Raw genomic sequence first — 19,989 nt, forward strand, 5'->3', positions numbered from 1 at the left:
GTCTACTTTACATCAGCACAATTTTGCAACCAAAATTCTTTTTTGCTAGGAAGTTATAAGGGTTAAAATTTGACCAGCGATTTTTCATTTTTACAGCAAAATTTACAAAACCATTTTTTTAGGGACCACCTCACATTTGAAGTCAGTTTGAGGGGTCTATATGGCTGAAAATACCCAAAAGTGACACCATTCTAAACAATGCACCCCTCAAGGTGCTCAAAACCACATTCAAGAAGTTTATTAACCCTTCAGGTGCTTCACAGCAGCAGAAGCAACATGGAAGGAAAAAATGAACATTTAACTTTTTAGTCACAAAAATGATGTTTTAGCAACAATTTTTTTATTTTCCCAAAAGTAAAAAGAGAAACTGGACACCAAAAGTTATTGTAAAATTTGTCCTGAGTACACCGATACCTCATATGTGGTCACAAACCACTGTATGTGCACACGGCAAGGCTCGTAAGGGAGGGAGCGTCATTTGACTTTTGAATGAAAAATTAGCTCCAATCATTAGCGGACACCATGTCGCGTTTGGAGAGCTCCTGTGTGCCTAAACATTGGAGCTTCCCCACATGTGACCCCATTTTGGAAACTAGACCCCCCAAGGAACTTATCTAGATGCACAGTGAGCACTTTGAACCCCCAGGTGCTTCACAAATTGATCCGTAAAAATGAAAAAGTACTTTTTTTTTTTTTTTTTCACAAAAAATTTCTTTTAGCCTCAATTTGTTCATTTCCACATGGGCAACAGCATAAATGGATCCTAAAATGTATACCTCATATGTGGTCACAAACCACTGTATGTGCACACGGCAAGGCTCGGAAGGGAAGGAGCGCCATTTGACTTTTTTAATGAAAAATTAGCTCCAATCGTTTGCTGACACCATGTCGCGTTTGGAGAGCCCCTGTGTGCCTAAACATTGAAGTTTCCCCACATGTGACCCCATTTTGGAAACTAGACCTCCCAAGGAACTAATCTAGATGTGTGGTGACCACTTTAAACCCTCAAGTGCGTCACAGAAGTTTATAACGCAGAGCCTTGAAAATAAAAAATCATTTTTCTTTCCTCAAAAATTATTTTTTAGCCCACAATTTTTTATTTTTACAAGAGTAACAGGAGAAATTGGACCCGAAAAGTTGTTGTCCAGTTTGTCCTGAGTACGCTGATACCCCATATGTGGGGGGGAACCACTGTTTGGGCACACGTCGGGGCTTGGAAGGGAAGTAGTGACTTTTGAAATGCAGACTTTGATGGAATGGTCTGCGGGCGTTTGCAGAGCCCCCGATGTGCCTAAACAGTAGAAACCCCCCACAAGTGACCCCTCTTTGGAAAATAGACCCCCTAAGGAACTTATCTAGATATGTGGTGAGCACTTTGAACCCCCAAGTGCTTCACAGAAGTTTACAACGCACAGCCATGAAAATAAAAAATCATTTTTCTTTCCTCAAATTATGTTTTTTTGCAAGCAATTTTTTATTTTCACAAGGGTAACAGGAGAAATTGGACACCAATAATTGTTGCCCAGTTTGTCCTGAGTATGCTGGTACCCCATATGTGGGGGTAAACCACTGTTTGGGTGCACGTCGGGGCTCGGAAGGGAGGGAGCACCATTTGACTTTTTGAATGCAAGATTGACTGGAATCAATGGTGGCGCCATGTTGCGTTTAGAGACCCCTGATGTGCCTAAACAGTGGAAACCCCTCAATTCTAACTCCAACACTAACCCCAACACACCCCTAACCCTAATCACAACCCTAACCCCAACATACCCCTAACCCCAACACACCCCTAACCCTAATCCCAACACACCCCTAACCATAACCCTAACCACAGCCTAATCTTAACCCTATTTCCAACCCTAAGGCTATGTTCCCACGTTGCGGATTCGTGTGAGATTTTTCCGCACCATTTTAGAAAAATCCGCAGGTAAAAGGCACTGCATTTTACCTGCGGATTTACCGGCGATTTCCAGTGTTTTTTGTGCGGATTTCACCTGTGGATTCCTATTGAGGAACAGGTGTAAAACGCTGCGGAATCCGCACAAAGAATTGACATGCTGCGGAAAATACAACACAGCGTTTCCGCGCGGTATTTTCCGCACCATGGGCACAGCGGATTTGGTTTTCCATAGGTTTACATGGTACTGTAAAGCTGATGGAAAACTGCTACGAATCCGCAGCGGCCAATCCGCTGCGGATCCGCAGCCAAATCTGCTGCAGATCCGCAGCCAAATCCGCACTGTGTGCACAAAGCCTAATTCTAACCCTAACCCTAGTTCTAACCCTAATTCTAGCCGTAACCCAAACCCTAAGGCCAGGTTCACATTGCGCTAGCAGCAGCCCGTTCAGCACATACGCTAATGGGCTGCTGCTAGCGCAAGTGCCGACGTTTGCATCGCGCTAGCGCAGATAGAGCATCTGCTAGCTCTATCTGCGCTAGCAGTGACGGACCCGGAAACGCTGCAGCCCGCGTCTCCGGGTCCATCACTCAATGACGGCACATCCCTAGCGTACACCCATTGTGGGCGTGTGCTAGTGATGCGTCCAACATTGCTGTCAATGGCGGCCATAACGGACTACGTTACACCGCGTTTATGCTGTGGTGTAACGTAGTCCGTCTAACGGACTGCTTAGACGCAGTGTGAACTAACCCTAACCCGGCAAAGAAAAGAAAAAAAAAAATTATTTTTGTCCCTACCTATAGGGGTGATAAAGGGGGGGGGTTTATTTATTATTTTTTTATTTTGATCGCTGTGATAGAACCTATTACAGCGATCAAAATGTACTTGTAACGAATCTGCCGGCCAGCAGATTCCTCGGGCGCACTGCGCATGCGCCTGCCATTTTCCAAGATGGCGGCGCCCATGCAGCAGCCGGATGGACACCGGGAGGCACACGGGAGATCGGTAAGTATGATGGGGGGGGGGAAAATCGGACAGCAGGGGGGAGGGGACCGGACAGCGGGGGGAGCGGACACGAGGACGGAGGGGAGCGGAGGACAGGAAATGACAGGACAGAGGACGGAGGGGAGGTGATCGGTGGCGGTGGGGCACATCGCGATCTCCAGCCATGGCTGATGCTATTGCAGCATCGGCCATGGCTGGATTGTAATATTTCACTAATCTTCATTGGTGAAATATTACTCTTGCTCTGATTGAAAGTGATACGCCACTTTCAACAGCCAATCAGAGCGATCGTAGCCACGGGGGCGGGGGGGAGGGGTGTTTAAGCCACCCCCCCTGGGCTAAAGTACAACTCCTCCTGTCCCTGCAGGCCAGGTGAAATTACAGTTAACCCTTTCACCCGGCCTGCAGGAGCCCAATCAGGCCATGACGCATATGCTGCGTCACAGATCGGAATGGCACAGGTTTTCATGACGCATACGCTGCGTCAAAGGTCGGGAAGGGGTTAATAGCCCTCTGTGTCTATACTGTTACATACTTAGGCAGTTATCTGGTTCATTCAGCTTTACATGAACACCCGAGCCTTACACTATGGCTGGTCCGAACAACAAAAGCAATTGTTACCATCCACCTCTTGTCTCCCCTTTTCCTATAGTTTGTAAGCTTGCGAGCAGGGCCCTCACTCCTCTTGGTATCGGTTTTGAACTGTGATTATTGTTATGCTGTAATGTCTATTGTCTGTACAAGTCCCCTCTATAATGTAAAGCACTGCGGAATATGTTGGCGCTATATAAATGAAATTATTATTATTATTGAAAGTCCCTCAACGTTTTTACTTTTCCATGACAGCACAGCAAAACACTGCTGAAGGTCAGCAGTAAAATCATTAACAAGGTTTACCTCTGGTCACTGGCATCAGCTGATGGAGGTAGAAGTCCCATCAGCCTACACCTGCTGCTGCTAATAACAGCGAGAGCAGGCCGTGTTATTCATCAGCCGACTCCTCCACTCTAAATAAATAATGTATTTTTGATAACCAGACAGGCAAAACTGACAGCTGCGGTCTGCAACTCTCAGCTGTCAGCTTTAGCAAGGTTGGTTATCAAGAATAGAGGAGTCCCCACGCTTTAAAAAAAAAAATTTAATAAATAATTTAGAGACGGCACGGGGTCCCACCCATTTTTGACAACTAGCCAAGCTAAAACAGACAGCTTGGGGCTGGTATTCTCAGGCTGGTAAGGGGCTATGGATATTGGCCCCCTCCAGTTTAAAAATCGCAGTCCGCAGCCACCCAGAAAAGGTATCTGTTGGATGTCCCGTAAAGGGAACCTGTCATCCCCCTCAGGCGTTTGTAACTAAAAGAGCCACCTTGTGCTGCACTAATGCTGCATTCTGTCAAGGTGGCTCTTTTATTTGGGGTCCCTCTCAATGCTGCAATATCCGTTTTTATAATTTTGCCCCTCATACCCGTAGTCTGTCCGGGGGGGGGGGGGATGTCTTTTTCCCCCAGACGCAAACGCCTTCCAGCCATCATTCAAAACTCCGCGCGCTGGGGGCCTCCACTTCCTTCATTAACGTCCCCATCGTGTGGTGGGAGTCGAAGGGCAGCACAAACTGCGCATGCCTGAAAAAAAACTTACAGCGCCTCCCATCTGCTGTAGATAAGCAATGAAAGGTGGTGGCCATATCTTATATCGGCCAAAACAGCTGACAGGTTCCTTTTAAAGATTTTTTTTTTGCTGGCACTGTACACGGTATGATGCAGCCTTAGGCGTAAATAGAAATCATGGGGCCCCATAGCAGAAATCCCAATCCCCCCCTCACTTCAATAAAAAAAAAAAAAACAACATTTCAGTGGAGTCACAGAAAGGCATAGCTCACAACTTTGCAGCCATTACAAAGTAATTTTGCTTTATTTGATGCCCCTTAGTGCTCTCACACAAAGACATCACCCCTTTCATGGTCACCATTAAGTATAATGCCAACAAATTTACCCTCCAAACACAGTGAATTTCTGCACAGTACCCTCCACACGCACAGTATGATGACCCTACTGTTCTCACCTGGCAAAGTATGGTGCCCCACCTATGACCCTAACACAGCCATCCGCACAATATACTGGCCCACACACTGTCCTCCATAGAATATAATGCCCTTCACACAGTAAGATGGCCCCTACACAGCCCTCCAAACAGCATAATGGCCCCCCACACAAACCTCCACACTGTATAATGGCCCCCACTAGCCATCCAAACAATATAATGCCCGCACATAGCACTGCAAACTGAATAATAGCCCTCCAGTTAACATAACATGCCCCGCATAGCCCTTCAATTACCGTAATATAACGTGCCCCGCATAGCCCTTCAATTAATATAACGTGCCCCGCATAGCCCTCCAGTTAATATAATGTGCCCCACAATGTACTCATGGTTTTAAAACAAAAACAACCCTCACCCTTCCTAGATCTCCCGCTGGTCCAGTCTGTTCAGCCTGTGGTCTGAAGCTCTGCACTGCTTGGCACAGCGGTGCGATTTAGTGATGTCATTGCGCCCGTCAAGCTGAGATGTCAGAGCCTAGACACAGAGGTGGAATAATGGAGGGAGTGGGCGGCTCCATCTTCCATTATTGCTTTGAACTAGATCAGCATCCAGGATGCCAATACAGGTTAGCCCGGTTCAGGAATTGGCATCAGATACCCCCCTCGGACCTCATAGGCGGTGGGCGCGTGATCTGCCACCATTGGAAGTATGCCATTGCTTATAGATATATATAGATCGATGTGCAGGACATATAGTGAGTAGGCCAATAATCTGTCCATGGGACAGGAGCCCTGCAAACTGCCTCCTACCTCCCAGCATCTGAAGCCCGTTATGATTTGCCTGGTTGGAGCGACGTCACATGTTCATCATGCTGCAATGAGGACATTGCTCTGGGTCGATATGGTAATACCTGCTGTTGCTGGGTTTTTTTTACTCTGTAGCCTCAGATGCTGCCTAGCAACCAGCCCGGAATCTGGGGGCGTTTCACTAGCACACAGCACCCTGAGCTGCCAATCCCAAGATGGCGGCTCCCATACACTGGGATTCTCTCAACATAATTCTTCTATTCACAGATATTATTCTTTCAAAGGTGATTTATTGCATATTTATACATGCAGCCTCCTTACTGTGATATAACAGTATGTGTGAAGGTGATCCGTCCTTTTTAAGGTTAAAACTGGATGAATTACTAAGGGTACGTTCACATTAGCGTTGCGCCGCCGTGCGTCGGCGACGCAACGCGCGACGCACGCTAAAACGCACGCAAACGCGCGCAAAAACGCGCACGTTTTGCGACGTGTGCGTCGTTTTCCGACGAAAATCGGACGCACAGAAAATGCTACATGTAGCGTTTCCTTGCGTCCGACGCTAGCGTCGGAAACGACGCACGTGGCGAAAAACGCCACCAAAACGACGCACGCGTCCCCTATGTTAAACATAGGGGCGCTTCGCCGCTGCGTCGCCGGCGGAACAGCGACGCGCATTGGCGGAACGCCAGTGTGAACGTAGCCAAAGGCTGTGTGCACACGTGGCAGATCTGGCGCGTTTGCAACGGTTTTTCTGACGGATTTGTAACAAAACTTGAAACAATCCTGATGCCAGCAAAGGGAATGAGAATCCTGAAGTGTCATGCACAGGTTGAGTATTTTTGACTTGCAGTAAATCTGCTCCATGTGAATTCTCTGTATGTTTTTGCCCTGCCTTTTTCACCATTAACCTTACTCAATCAAAAACAGGGGAAAAAAGGCAGCCAAAAGCGCACTTTTTTTGCAGCTGCGTATTTCCTGCCATGAGATGCAGAAATGGTGCAGAAATTTTACTCAGCGTGTGCACATCCCCTAAGGCTATGAGCCCACGATAGAGCAGAGTTTTGAACGCAGAGTATTTTGGCTGCATCCAGAACGCTGCGTTCTAATCACGCAGGTAAATCCGCATGCGTTCACTGAACTGTGCTGAATTACCGCATGTAATGAAGGAGTATGGGTGAGAATACGCAGTCTCCACTGCAGATAACGGACATACTGCGGCTCGGAAACCGGCAGCGTGGGGGAGTTTACGCAGCGTTAAATAGAAATACAGTGAGCATGGGATTTATAGACATCCCAACCGCTGTGCTTGTAACCTAGAACATAGTGTTATGGATCCAGCGCAGGTGAGCTGCGTCAAAAACGCCGCTATTCCGGATCGCGGGCACATACCCTTAGGGGTTAAGAACTGTACCCCTTGGAGTATTCAAAACCAGGATGATTGTTAACCCTTCAGGTGCTTAACATCATTATCTCAAAGTGGGATTCAAGCAAAATGTTGCTTTCGCTTCAAATTTTTAATTCTCACAAGCTGTAATTTATTTAACTCCCTTAAGTAGCGCCATTAATTCCACAGTGCTTTACAGATATCATCGGCACTGTCCCTATTGGGGCTCACAATCCAGATTGCCTATCAGTATGTCTTTGGAGTGTGGGAGAACATACAAACTCCTTGCAGATGTTGTCCTTGGTGGGATTTAAACTCAGGACACGAAAGTGTCATCAAAGGGAAGTGCGACCTGACTTCTGGATGGAATAGATTGAAAATTCATATGGTGTAGTGACTAGGGATGAAAATGCTCGGGTGTTAGAGTATATGGGCGTGCTCGTATATTACCGTATGTTCGAGTCTCTGTGGCTCTATGATTTGCAGTTGTTAGACAGGCAGAAGACATGTGGGGATTCCCTAACAAACAGGCAATCTGCATGTGGTCAGGCTGTCTAACAGACCAAATCATGCAGCCGCAGGGACTCGAACATAATGTAAGAGCACGCCCAGATACTTGGTTAACACCTGAGCATGCTCGGATAAGATGTTATCTCCGCACATTCGCTCATCACTAGTACTGACCTGTTTGGAACCACAGGGTGAGAAAAAAAAAAAAAAAAAAAAGGAGTTGACCTCAAGCACCATGTAAGGCCGGTTTCACACGTAAGTGGCTCCGGTACGTGAGGTGACAGTTTCCTCACGTACTGGAGACAATGACACACGTAGACACATTAAAATCAATGTGTCTCTGCACATGTCAGCGTGTTTTCACGGACCGTGTGTCCGTTTGAAAAACACGGAGACATGTCAGTGTTTGTGGGAGCGCACGGATCACACGGACCCATTAACCCCTTCCCGACCTTTCACCCCCCCCCCGTGGCTACGATCACTCTGATTGGCTGTTTAAACTGGTGAAATATTACAATCCAGCCATGGCCGATGCTGCAATATCATCGGCCATGGCTGGAAACACTGATGTGCCCCCACCCCACCGATCGCCCCCCCAGCCCTCCGATCTGTGGTCCGCTCCCCTCCCCTCCGTCCTGTCCTCCGCACCCCCGTCCTGCTGTCCGCTCCCCCCGTGCTCCAATCCCACCCCCCGTGCTCCAATCCACCCCCCCTGCACTCCGATCCACCCCCCCTCGCTCCGATCCACCCCCCCCATGTTACGATCCACCCCCTCCCCGTGCTCCGACGCGCCCCCCCCCCCCCCCCGTGCCCTGATCTCCCCCCCCCCCCGTGCCCTGATCTCCCCCCCCCTTAGGCTATGTGCACACTTTGCAGATTCCACTGCGGATTTTTCCGCAGCAGAATTCCAAAATCCGCAGTGAAAACCCGTTGCGGTTTTTACTGCGGATTTATCGCGGTATTTACTGCGGTTTCTTCTGCGGATTTTCATCTGCAGTTTTCTATTGGAGCAGGTGAAAATCCGCAGAAAAGAAGTGACATGCTGCGGAATGTAATCCGCAGCGTTTCCGCGCGGTTTTTTCCGCAGCATGTGCACTGCGTTTTTTGTTTCCCATAGGTTTACATTGTTCTGTAAACTCATGGGAAACTGCTGCAGATCCGCAGCGGTCAAATCCGCTGCGGATCCGCAGCAAAATCCGCAAAGTGTGAATATAGCCTTATACTTACCTAGCCTCCCGGGGTCCGTCCGTCTTCTTTCCTGGGCGCCGCCATCTTCCAATGTGAATTTTGATCACTGTGATAAAACCTATCACAGTGATCAAAATAAAAAAAAAAACAGTAAATGACCCCCCTCCCCCCCCTTGTCACCCCCATAGGTAGGGACAATAATAAAATAAAGAATTTTTTTTTTTTCTCCACTAAGGTTGAAGGTTGGGGTTAGGGTACGGTATGTGCACACGTATTCTGGTCCTCTGCAGATTTTTCCGCAGCGGATTTGATAAATCCGCAGTGCTAAACCGCTGTGGATTTATCGCGGATTTACAGCGGTTTTTCTGCGCATTTCACTGCGGTTTTACAACTGCGATTTTCTATTTGAGCAGTTGGAAAACCGCTGCGGAATGCGCAGAAAGAAGTGACATGCTGCGGAATGTATATCGCTGCGTTTCCGTGCAGTTTTTCTGCAGCATGTGTACAGCGATTTTTGTTTCCCTTAGGTTTACATTGAACTGTTAACTCATGGGAAACTGCTGCGGATCCGCAGCATTTTCCGCAGCGTGTGCACATACCTTTAGAATTAGGCTATGTGCACATGGTGCGGATTTGGCTGCGGATCCGCAGCGGATTGGCCGCTGCGGATTCGCAGCAGTGTTCCATCAGGTTTACAGTACCATGTAAACACATGGAAAACCAAATCCGCTGTGCCCATGGTGAGGAAAATACCGCGCGGAAACGATGCGTTGTATTTTCCGCAGCATGTCAATTCTTTGTGCGGATTCCGCAGCGTTTTACACCTTTTCCTCAATAGGAATCCGCAGGTGAAATCCGCACAAAAACACTGGAAATCCGCGGTAAATCCGCAGGTAAAACACAGTGCCGTTTAATCGCGGATTTTTCAAAAATGGTGCTGAAAACTCTCACACGAATCCGCAACGTGGGCACATAGCCTTAGGGTTAGGGTTGGAATTAGGGTTGTGGTTAGGGTTGGGATTAGGGTTAGGGGTGTGTTGGGGTTAGTGTTGGAGGTAGAATTGAGGGGTTTCCACTGTTTAGGCACATCAGGGGTCTCCAAACGCAACATGGCGCCACCATTGATTCCAGCCAATCTTTTATTCAAAAAGTCAAATGGTGCTCTCTCCCTTCCGAGCCCAGATATGGGGTACCAGCATACTCAGGACAAACTGCGCAACAATTACTGGGGTGCAATTTCTCCTGTTACCCTTGAGAAAATAAAAAATTGCTTGCTAAAACATCATTTTTGAGGAAAGAAAAATGATTTTTTATTTTCACGGCTCTGCGTTGTAAACGTCTGTGAAGCACTTGGGGGTTCAAAGTGCTCACCACATATCTAGATAAGTTCCTTGGGGGGTCTAGTTTCCAAAATGGGGTCACTTGTGGGGGGTTTCTACTGTTTAGGCACACCAGGGGCTCTGCAAACGCAACGTGACGCCCGCAGACCATTCCATCAAAGTCTGCATTTCAAAAGTCACTACTTCCCTTCTGAGCCCCGACGTGTGCCCAAACAGTGGTTTACCCCTACACATGGGGTATCAGCGTACTCAGGAGAAACTGGACAACAACTTTTGGGGTCCAATTTCTCCTGTAACCCTTGGGAAAATAAAAAATTGCGGGCTAAAAAATCATTTTTGAGAAAAGAAATTTTTTTTTTTTTATTTTCAAGGCTCTGCGTTATAAACTTCTGTGAAGCACTTGAGGGTTCAAAGTGCTCACCACACATCTAGATTAGTTCCTTTGGGGGTCTAGTTTCCAAAATGGGGTCATTTGTGGGGGATCTCCAATGTTTAGGCACACAGGGGCTCTCCAAACGCGACATGGTGTCCGCTAACAATTGGAGCTAATTCTCCATTTAAAAAGCCAAATGGCGTGCCTTCCCTTCCGAGCCCTGCGCCCAAACAGTAGTTTACCCCCACATATGGGGTATCTGCGTACTCAGGACAAACTGGACAACAACATTTATGGTCCAATTTCTCCTATTACTGTTGGCAAAATAGGAAATTCCAGGCTAAAAAATCATTTTTGAGAAAAGAAATTTTTTTTTTAATTTTCATGGCTCTGCGTTATAAACTTCTGTGAAGCACCTGGGGGTTTAAAGTGCTCAGTATGCATCTAGATAAGTTCCTTGGGGGGTCTAGTTTCCAAAATGGGGTCACTTGTGGGGGAGCTCCAATGCATAGGCACACAGGGGCTCTCCAAACGCGACATGGTGTCCGCTAACAATTGGAGCTAATTTTCCATTCAAAAAGTCAAAAGGCGCGCCTTCCCTTCCGAGCCCTGCCGTGTGCCCAAACAGTGGTTTACCCCCACATATGAGGTATCGGTATACTCGGGAGAAATTGACCAACAAATTTTAGGATCCATTTTATCCTGTTGCCCATGTGAAAATGAAAAAATTGAGGCTAAAAGAATTTTCTTGTGAAAAAAAAGTACTTTTTCATTTTTACGGATCAATTTGTGAAGCACCTGGGGGTTTAAAGTGCTCACTATGCATCTAGATAAGTTCCTTGGGGCGTCTAGTTTCCAAAATGGGGTCACTTGTGGGGGAGTTCCAATTTTTAGGCACACGGGGGCTCTCCAAATGTGACATGGTGTCCGCTAAAGAGTGCAGCCAATTTTTCATTCAAAAAGTCAAATGGCGCTCCTTCCCTTCCAAGCCCTGCCGTGCGCACAAACAGTGGTTTACCCCCACATATGAGGTATCAGCGTACTCAGGACAAATTGGACAACTTTCGTGGTTCAGTTTCTCCTTTTACCATTGGGAAAATAAAAAAAATTGTTGCTGAAAGATCATTTTTGTGACTAAAAAGTTAAATGTTCATTTTTTCCTTCCATGTTGCTTCTGCTGCTGTGAAGCACCTGAAGGGTTAATAAACTTCTTGAATGTGGTTTTGTGCACCTTGAGGGGTGCAGTTTTTAGAATGGTGTCACTTTTGGGTATTGTCAGCCATATAGACCCCTCAAACTGACTTCAAATGTGAGGTGGTCCCTAAAAAAAATGGTTTTGTAAATTTCGTTGTAAAAATGAGAAATCGCTGGTCAAATTTTAACCCTTAGGCTAGGTTCACATTGCGTTCTAATGTGAGCGCTAGCGGACAGCGTTGCACGGCGAAATTAACGCCGTGCAACGCGTCCGTTAGCGCTCACATTGCCCGCAATGTACAAGCGCATTGCTAGCGCGTGTCATTTTCGGCACGCGCTAGCGATATGCCGTTCTTTTGTAGCGCGCCTCGGACGCTGCTTGCAGCGTCCGTGGCGCGCCCGAGGTCCGTTCCCCGCTCTCGCAGATCGGGAATCTGCGAGAGCGGGGACGTTTAACGCGACATTGCTTAGCGCTAAACGGGTTGCACTAACGCAGTGTGACCCCAGCCTTATAACTTCCTAGCAAAAAAAAATTTTGTTTCCAAAATTGTGCTGATGTAAAGTAGACGTGTGGGAAATGTTATTTATTAACTATTTTGTGTCACATAACTCTCTGGTTTAACAGAATAAAAATTCAAAATGTGAAAATTGCGAAATTTTCCAAATTTTTGCCAAATTTCCGTTTTTATCATAAATAAACACAGAATTTATTGACCTAAATTTACCACTAACATGAAGCCCAATATGTCACGAAAAAACAATCTCAGAACCGCTAGGATCCATTGAAGCGTTCCTGAGTTATTACCTCATAAAGGGACACTGGTCAGAATTCCAAAAAACGGCCAGGTCTTTAAGGTCAAAATAGGCTGGGTCATGAAGGGGTTAAAGTCAATGGGTCCGTGTAAAACACGTACCGCACACGGATGCTGTCCGTGTGCACTCCGTGTGCCGTGCAGGAGACAGAGCTACAGTAAGCGCTGTCTCCCCAGCTTGTGGTGCTGAAGCCCCATTCATTTCTTCTCTCCAGCAGCGTTCGGTGGAGCGAAGAAATGAAAAATCATTTTTTTTTACTTTTTTTGTTGTGAAAATAAAGTTCCCGGTCATCTCCCCCCTCCCTCCCCCTGTGCGCTCGCCCGCTGGCATTAAAATACTTACCCGGCTCCCTCGATGCTTCCTCCAGCGTCGCAGCTCTTCCTGTATGAGCGGTCACGTGGTGCCGCTTACTAAAGTGATGAATATGCGGCTCCACCTCCCATAGGGGTGGAGCCGCATATTCATCACTCTAATAAGCGGCACCACGTGACCGCTCATACAGGAAGAGCTGCGACGCTGAGAGGATGGAAGCGCCGAGGGAGCTGGGTAAGTATTTTAATGCCAGAGGGCAGGCGCACAGGGGGTGGGAGGGGGGAGATTACCGGGAACTTTATTTTAAAAATTAAAAAAAAAATGATTTTTCATTCCTTCTCTCCAGCGAACGCTGCTGGGAAGAAGGAATGAATTCTGGATTCAGCACCCAAAGCAGGGGACAGCGCTTAACTCTAGCGCTGTCTCCTGCACGGTGCGTGTGGTACCCAGTTGGCACACGGCTGCCGCAAGTGTGCCACACTGATGTGCCACGTGAGCACACGGACACGGATAACTCCGGTACCGATTTTTCCGGTACCGGAATTATCTGGACGTGTGGGACAGGCCTAATGGATGCAGAAATCCTAAAAGTCAATATCGACCCATTAAAGCACCATTACAGCATTTCTTTTCTTTTAGCACTGGAGTGGTGGCACTAATGTTATTTCCCTGTCCACAGTAAATTTGTGTGTCCATTTTTTAAGTCTGCAAGATCGGTTTTCATACATATGTGCTAAAAAATTTACATGATCATGCATAGTTTCCTACGTTTATAATAAAAATGTATCTAAAAATCAGATGCCGTTGGATGTTCTGTGTGAGACATTTTTCATAATTTTTTTTTAACAGAATCATAGACATAATTGAGCAAGTCTCATCCTAGACTTAGATGAAAGTAGTGAATGGTGCCATCATTTTTTTTTTCCAGCTCAACACCTTCTGAATGACATTGGTCAGGGCGTCATCCAATTAAATAAAATAAATAAATGTATCGAATAGCACACGTCCAATTTATACGCTCGTCTGCATGAGTCCCCCTTACACTGACAGGAGGTGTGTAAAGTACCGCTTATGGCAGGCCCAATAGGCCACCAAGGCTGACTGACCCTGTGGTCATTATGGTGATCATGAGCACTGCATGATTGTAAGGGTATGTTCGCACGGTCAGTAAACGCTGCGGGTTGATAGTTGCGTACATCCGCAGCGGCCAGATGTTACGGCATAGTGGATGGGATTTCAAGAAATCCCCTCTCCACTATGCGAGAACGGACACCTCCGGCTTCTCTGCGGAGACAGACATGTTCCCCCATCCTGTCCTGGTATGTGTGGCTCCCCCTGTTGTATGCATGGCTCGGCTCCCCTGTCCCATTGTTGTATGCATGGCTCGCATCCCCGCACGTCTTACTCACACTCCTCGCACCGTCGCTACATCTCAGTCGTCCCAGCATTTCGTCCTGTGCTGAGTGGTCACGTGATACCGCTCATTAAGGTAATGAATATGCGCTCCACACCTATATGAGTGGAAACACGTGCATATTCATTACCTTAATGAGTGGTGTCACGTGACCGCTTAGCACAGTCAGGAAGCGATGCTGTCGCCGAGACAACAGAGATGCTGGAACGGAGAAGCAGCGATGGCGCGAGGAGGGCGAATATGATGTCACAGCTGCCAGCTCCTGCCGCTGCTCCACCGCTCCCCTTCCCCCATATTCATTAAATTTCCAATATTTTATAAATTCAAAATAGATCATTCTAAATTACTAACAAAATACAATGTGTAATGGAAAAAAAAAAAATCTAAGAATCACTGTGATATATGTTTACACATACTAGAGTTATTACCAACATCAAGTTAGACATATCCAATTAGAAAATGTTATGTGGTCACTAAAAGTAGTTTTTTTTTTTTTTAAACACACAGGGGCACATACCGAAAATACTGGATGCAACTTGTTCATCTGGGACGTAGAACATTTTCTGTCCGTTCTGTAGGCCCGGTACATCCAGCCCTTCACAAGTGGTCTGCTGCATGGGACTTTTACAGTAAGGGTGATCCAACAACTTTGCACTAAATATGTCAGAGTCTGTGCTGTCATCCAAGTCCATGGGGCAGGATTCATCTCCGTTCCCAACAACGTCCATGGAAGCATTTTCCTGACCTGCAAAAGCATCGCTCGCACACTCATGCAGTTTGTCATTAGGCAGGGGAATCTGGTCATCGTCCTTCTCGCCATGAGTGGTCGTTTCCTCCTGGCAAGAGATACAGACCTCTTTTTCGGTAAGTAAAAAGTCGTGTGATTGGTTGTTAATAACGGGCGCCTCACTTGCCTTCTTGGTTAAGGGGTCGCACCACGGAGCGGGCGCACAGAGCACAGCTTGCTGGCTGTCTTTTAAGAGGGCGGCGTTGGATGCAGCATTTCCGAAGGGAGCGTCCACGCTCGGCAGCTTGGCGTCACCTCGTAGGCAGCTTTTGGTTGGGCATTGTGGGATCTGATATAAAATTCCTGAAGTGTTATTGTTCATATCGTATGACCTCCGTCCCGCTCGTTCGTGTCTCTGAAGTTTCAACTTCAAATATGAGACGGCTTTCTTAATCCTGCTTCTCAGAGTCTTCTTGCAGCAGTTCCAAAAACCTCTCTGAAACCACATCCAGTTAAAATCCAGTAGTCTATATCTCGTCTTCTGTGCTCTGAGCTTCTCAGACTGTAATTTACCACAGGCTGCAATCTGAAAGAGTTTTCTCTGCATCATAAATAAGGGTACTCTTCCGATATTAAGCAAATTACAGCTTTTCAGCAGCCATAAGCCTCCAGAGCACGTTCGCTTCAATAAGCCAGATACTCTCCTTCCCTGACTCTTCGCTGCCTCGACGCTGCAGGCAATCTCATCCTTGACTTTCTGCACCTTGGCGATCTTCTTTGGTGGCACACTAGCAGAGTCTTGCTGGACGAGATGATTTGTGGACACAGGTCTTGGGGTCTCCTTCCCACCACAACGTTTAGTCTTCTTTGCGGCTTGCGATGGGGTCACTGGGTTGTCACATAAAGGAACCTCAGAAGAAAAACATTTTCTTTTAAGACTTTTTAACCTATCTTCTCTGACAGCGTTTTCTCCAAATTCTGTTCCCGAGATCTGACCAGCAAGTCTCTCCGGTGATTTGGCGTAACTGCCGGCAATCTGCTGGTCCTCGCGCTCATTATTCAGACAGGCATTATTCCATTTTTGGGGGAAGAGATTTATTTGCTCTTTGAAGACAAAGTTGTTAAAATCTCTGAACTGTCCTGAACATTTTGATGGCAGAACAGAAAATCGATTTTTTCGGGGTTGCAAAAATTTATGTTCTCTCATTTTTCAGCCACATAAAAGGCTTGAAGCTATCCTAAAAGACAGATAAAATGCAGCGTAAATCATCCTGACGTAAGAACAGGTGCTCATCTCTTAATATCGTCTTATATGACCATTGTGTAAAAAAAAAAAAAATGATAGATATATATATATACATATATATATATATATATATACACATATATATAGATATATATATATACATATATATATATATATACACATATATATAGATATATATATATATATAGATATATATATATATAGATATATATATATATAGATATATATATATAGATATATATATATATAGATATATATATATAGATATATATATATAGATATATATATATAGATATATATATATATCTATATCTATATATCTATATCTATATATCTATATCTATATCTATATATATATACACACACACACACATACATGCCCTTGGAAGTCATCCGTGTGCAGTCCAACATGAGCGGACACAGAAAATGCAGAAATTAAGTTCTCCGTCTTTTCATGAGAGAAAATTGGATCACACTTAGGCTACTTTCACACTAGCGTCATACGACGCACGTCGCAATGCGTCGTTTTGCAGAAAAAACGCATCCTGCAAAGTTGTCTGCAGGATGCGTTTTTTCTCCATAGGCTTGTACTAGCGACGCATTGCCACACGTCGCAACTGTCATGCGACGGTTGCGTCGCGTTGTGGCGGACCATCAGCACGTAACGTTTTTTGGTGCGTTGTGTTCGCCATTTCCGACCGCGCATGTGCGGCCAGAACTCCGTCCCCTCCTCTCCGGAGCTCACGATGGGGCAGCGGATGCGTTGTAAAACTGCATCCGCTGGCCCCGTTGTGCTGCGCTTTCACAGCATGCGTCGGTACGTCGTGTGACGCTAGTGTGAAAGTAGCCTTAGGTGACACTTGTATCAATCTCTGACAGAGGTTGATCGGAGTGACTTTGGCTTAATCGGCCTGAGTCACTGATGGAGCTGTGTGACCCGGCCTAAGGCCATGTTCACACAGTGCGTTTTTTACTGCGGAACCGCAGCGTTTTTGCCGCTGCGGTTCCGCAGCTGTTTTCCATGCAGGGTACAGTACAATGTACCCTATGGAAAACAAGAACCGCTGTGCACATGATCCTGAATTTCAAAAAAAAAGCCGCGCTGAATAGCTGCGGGAAAAAAGAAGGAGCATGTCACTTCTTTTTTCGGAGCCGCAGCGGTTCTGCACCCATAGACCTCCATTGTGAGGTCAAACCCGCAGTAAAACCCGCAGATCAAAAATATATCTGCGGGTTTTATTGCGGTTTGTGGTGCCGAACCGCTGCAGCAGGAAGTGCGGGGAAGCGGGCGGAAGTGCGTGGGCGGAGTGTGGCTGCCCCGATCCCACCCCCCAACCATGCTCCGATGCCCCACCCCCGTGCTCCGATGCCCCCCCCCCCCCCCCCCGTGCCCTAATCTCCCCCCCTTATACTTACCCGGCCTCCCGGTGTCCGTCCGTCCGGCCGTCTTCTCCCTGGGCGCCGCCATCTTGCAAAATGGCGGGCGCATGCGCAGTGCGCCCGCCGAATCTGCCGGCCGGCAGATTCGTTCCAAAGTGCATTTTGATCACTGAGATATAACCTATCTCAGTGATCAAAATAAAAAAATAGTAAATGACACCCCCCCCCCCCTTTGTCACCCCCATAGCTAGGGACAATAAAAAAATTAAGAATTTTTTTTTTTTTTTCCACTAAGGTTAGAATAGGGTTAGGGTTAGGGGTAGGGTTAGGGGTAGGGTTAGGGGTAGGGTTAGGGGTAGGGTTAGGGGTAGGGTTAGGGGTAGGGTATTTTCAGCCATTTTAACCCTAAAAAAACTTCCTAGAAAAAACACAGACTCTGCATAGAAAACTGCATAAAAAAAAAGGATCAAAAAACGCATCAAAAAACGCACCAAAAAAGCACAAAAAAAAGGACCAAAAAAAGGACCTGCGTTTTCTGCCAAGAGCTGCGGTTTCAGTCCTGAAAAAAAAAGGATGGAAATCAGGAACGTGTGAACATACCCTAAGACTCAGTGCTCTCCATATTTCCATTTACACACTCGTGTAAACCTAATCTTAGAGGCCCAGAGTGGGGTTTAGTGCAAAAAGAACAATAATTCCTACCTACTATCATCCATTAATGTGCATCTCTGGACATATTAATACAACGGGAGCATATACAATCCTGGACCACCAAATGAAAAGATGACATATCTGGTAATGCTGCGTGCGAAACTATGTGATCTAATAAAATATCAGAATGTATCGCTGCTTTCTGGTCACTTCGCTGCCAAATCATGGAATAGAACAGAAAGTCGCATCACCCCCATAATGGCCCCAAATAAGAAGGTCGCACCGCAACAAAAGCTGTATGGATGGGAAAACAAGAGGTTACCGCTGGGGGTGATCAGGGACCCCCAAGGGCCACATGAGCCCTGGACACGGCACCACTGGCTGCTCCACAAATCCTCAGCCTGACACACCAGCATGTGTGTATTAGTGGTGTAACCCATAGCAACAAGGAGACCCCCGGTGCCCCCACAGATCTCCCGGGGACACAGCACAGTCATGTATTACCTCGGCAGGGCAGGCCATGTGGCGGATCCCACTCACATCCATGATAGCACACATGTCAATACACGGCCACAGCACGGGAAGCCACCGACCACCACGGCCACCGAGAGCGTCCTAGAACGAGGGCCAGGCACGGTGCCGGTACGTGCCACACAGACCGCCGCCGCTCCGTCCGCACCGGGCTCTACGGGAGGGCACCCCCGGTACTCTCAGCACACAACTGCCCCGATCCTCCGGCTTCCTCCTGGCCAAGCACAGCACAACGCCTCCTGTACGGAGCATCACAAGGGACAAACAACCAGCACAGTGCGAACCCCAGCCGGGGAGGAACACGTGACCGCCTGAGCACTGGCCCGGGGCTGCCCTGAGCTCTGGGGGAGGGCGCAGCGAGCGTGAGCTCATACAGGCGCTCTACCAGGAAACTGTGGCCCCCGGTAAGGGAGAGGACGGTCGTGGCATACACATTCGGTATTCTCATCCCAGCCAGTCGTGAGATGGGAACACCTGTCTGTATGCAGCAGCTAAAGGTGGCCGGGGCCACGGAAATAGCCGAGCGGCTAGGCTTCGCTGTTTACGTAACCGTGGTAGAAGTAAATGCCAGTTACGTAAAACCCGTAGCACAGCGGTCCACGCTGTTTGCGTAATTCAGGAGTTACGGAAATAGCCGAGCGGGCTAAGCTAAGCTGTTTACGTAACGCTGATAGAAGTGAACGCGAGGAAAACACGTAGAACAGTGATCTACGCTGTTTCCGTAATTCAAGAGTTACGAAAGTAGCAGAGCGTCTGTGTTACGATCTGTACGTGAATATGAGTTACGGAAAAACGAGCAGGCTGTGCTAAAACTGCGAAGGACGTTTTGGAAACAGTATGCCACGCTGTTTCCGTAAGCTGCACACCTATGAGAGATACACTAACGGCGTAGCACAGATGCTCGATTATTTCCGTAACTCCTGAATTGCGGAAACAGCGTAGATCACTGTGCTATGTGTTTTCCATAATCCAAGTCACTTCTAACGGAGTTACGTAGGCAGCGTAGCGCTCCGCTATTTCCGTAACATCGGACCCTTCCAACCGTCCAGAAATTGCAGGTCAGTCGGTAAATAAGCACAGGCACTTTTTTGCTCTGTCGGTAAGAAGATTTTAAGGTGTCCGTGAGTTTTTTTAATGCTGAAGAAACGTCA

General features: G+C 47.1%; 1 protein-coding gene across 1 annotated transcript in view; it reads right to left on the reverse strand.

Moving 5' to 3' along the window:
• The window catches only part of SENP5 (SUMO specific peptidase 5), a 52,918-nt gene extending 33,577 nt beyond the window's left edge, over positions 1-19,341 (reverse strand). The window contains exons 1-2 of the mRNA XM_069727227.1: positions 18,812-19,341; positions 14,800-16,247 (exon numbers count right to left, since the gene is read on the reverse strand). Coding sequence (XP_069583328.1) covers positions 14,800-16,216 — 1,417 coding nt within the window. The 5' untranslated portion in view covers positions 16,217-16,247; positions 18,812-19,341. The remainder of the gene's footprint in view (positions 1-14,799; positions 16,248-18,811) is intronic.
• Positions 19,342-19,989: the final 648 nt, after the last annotated feature.

The sequence above is a fragment of the Ranitomeya imitator genome, chromosome 5 (assembly GCF_032444005.1).
Source record: "Ranitomeya imitator isolate aRanImi1 chromosome 5, aRanImi1.pri, whole genome shotgun sequence".
In the NCBI taxonomy this organism is placed as follows: domain Eukaryota; kingdom Metazoa; phylum Chordata; class Amphibia; order Anura; family Dendrobatidae; genus Ranitomeya; species Ranitomeya imitator.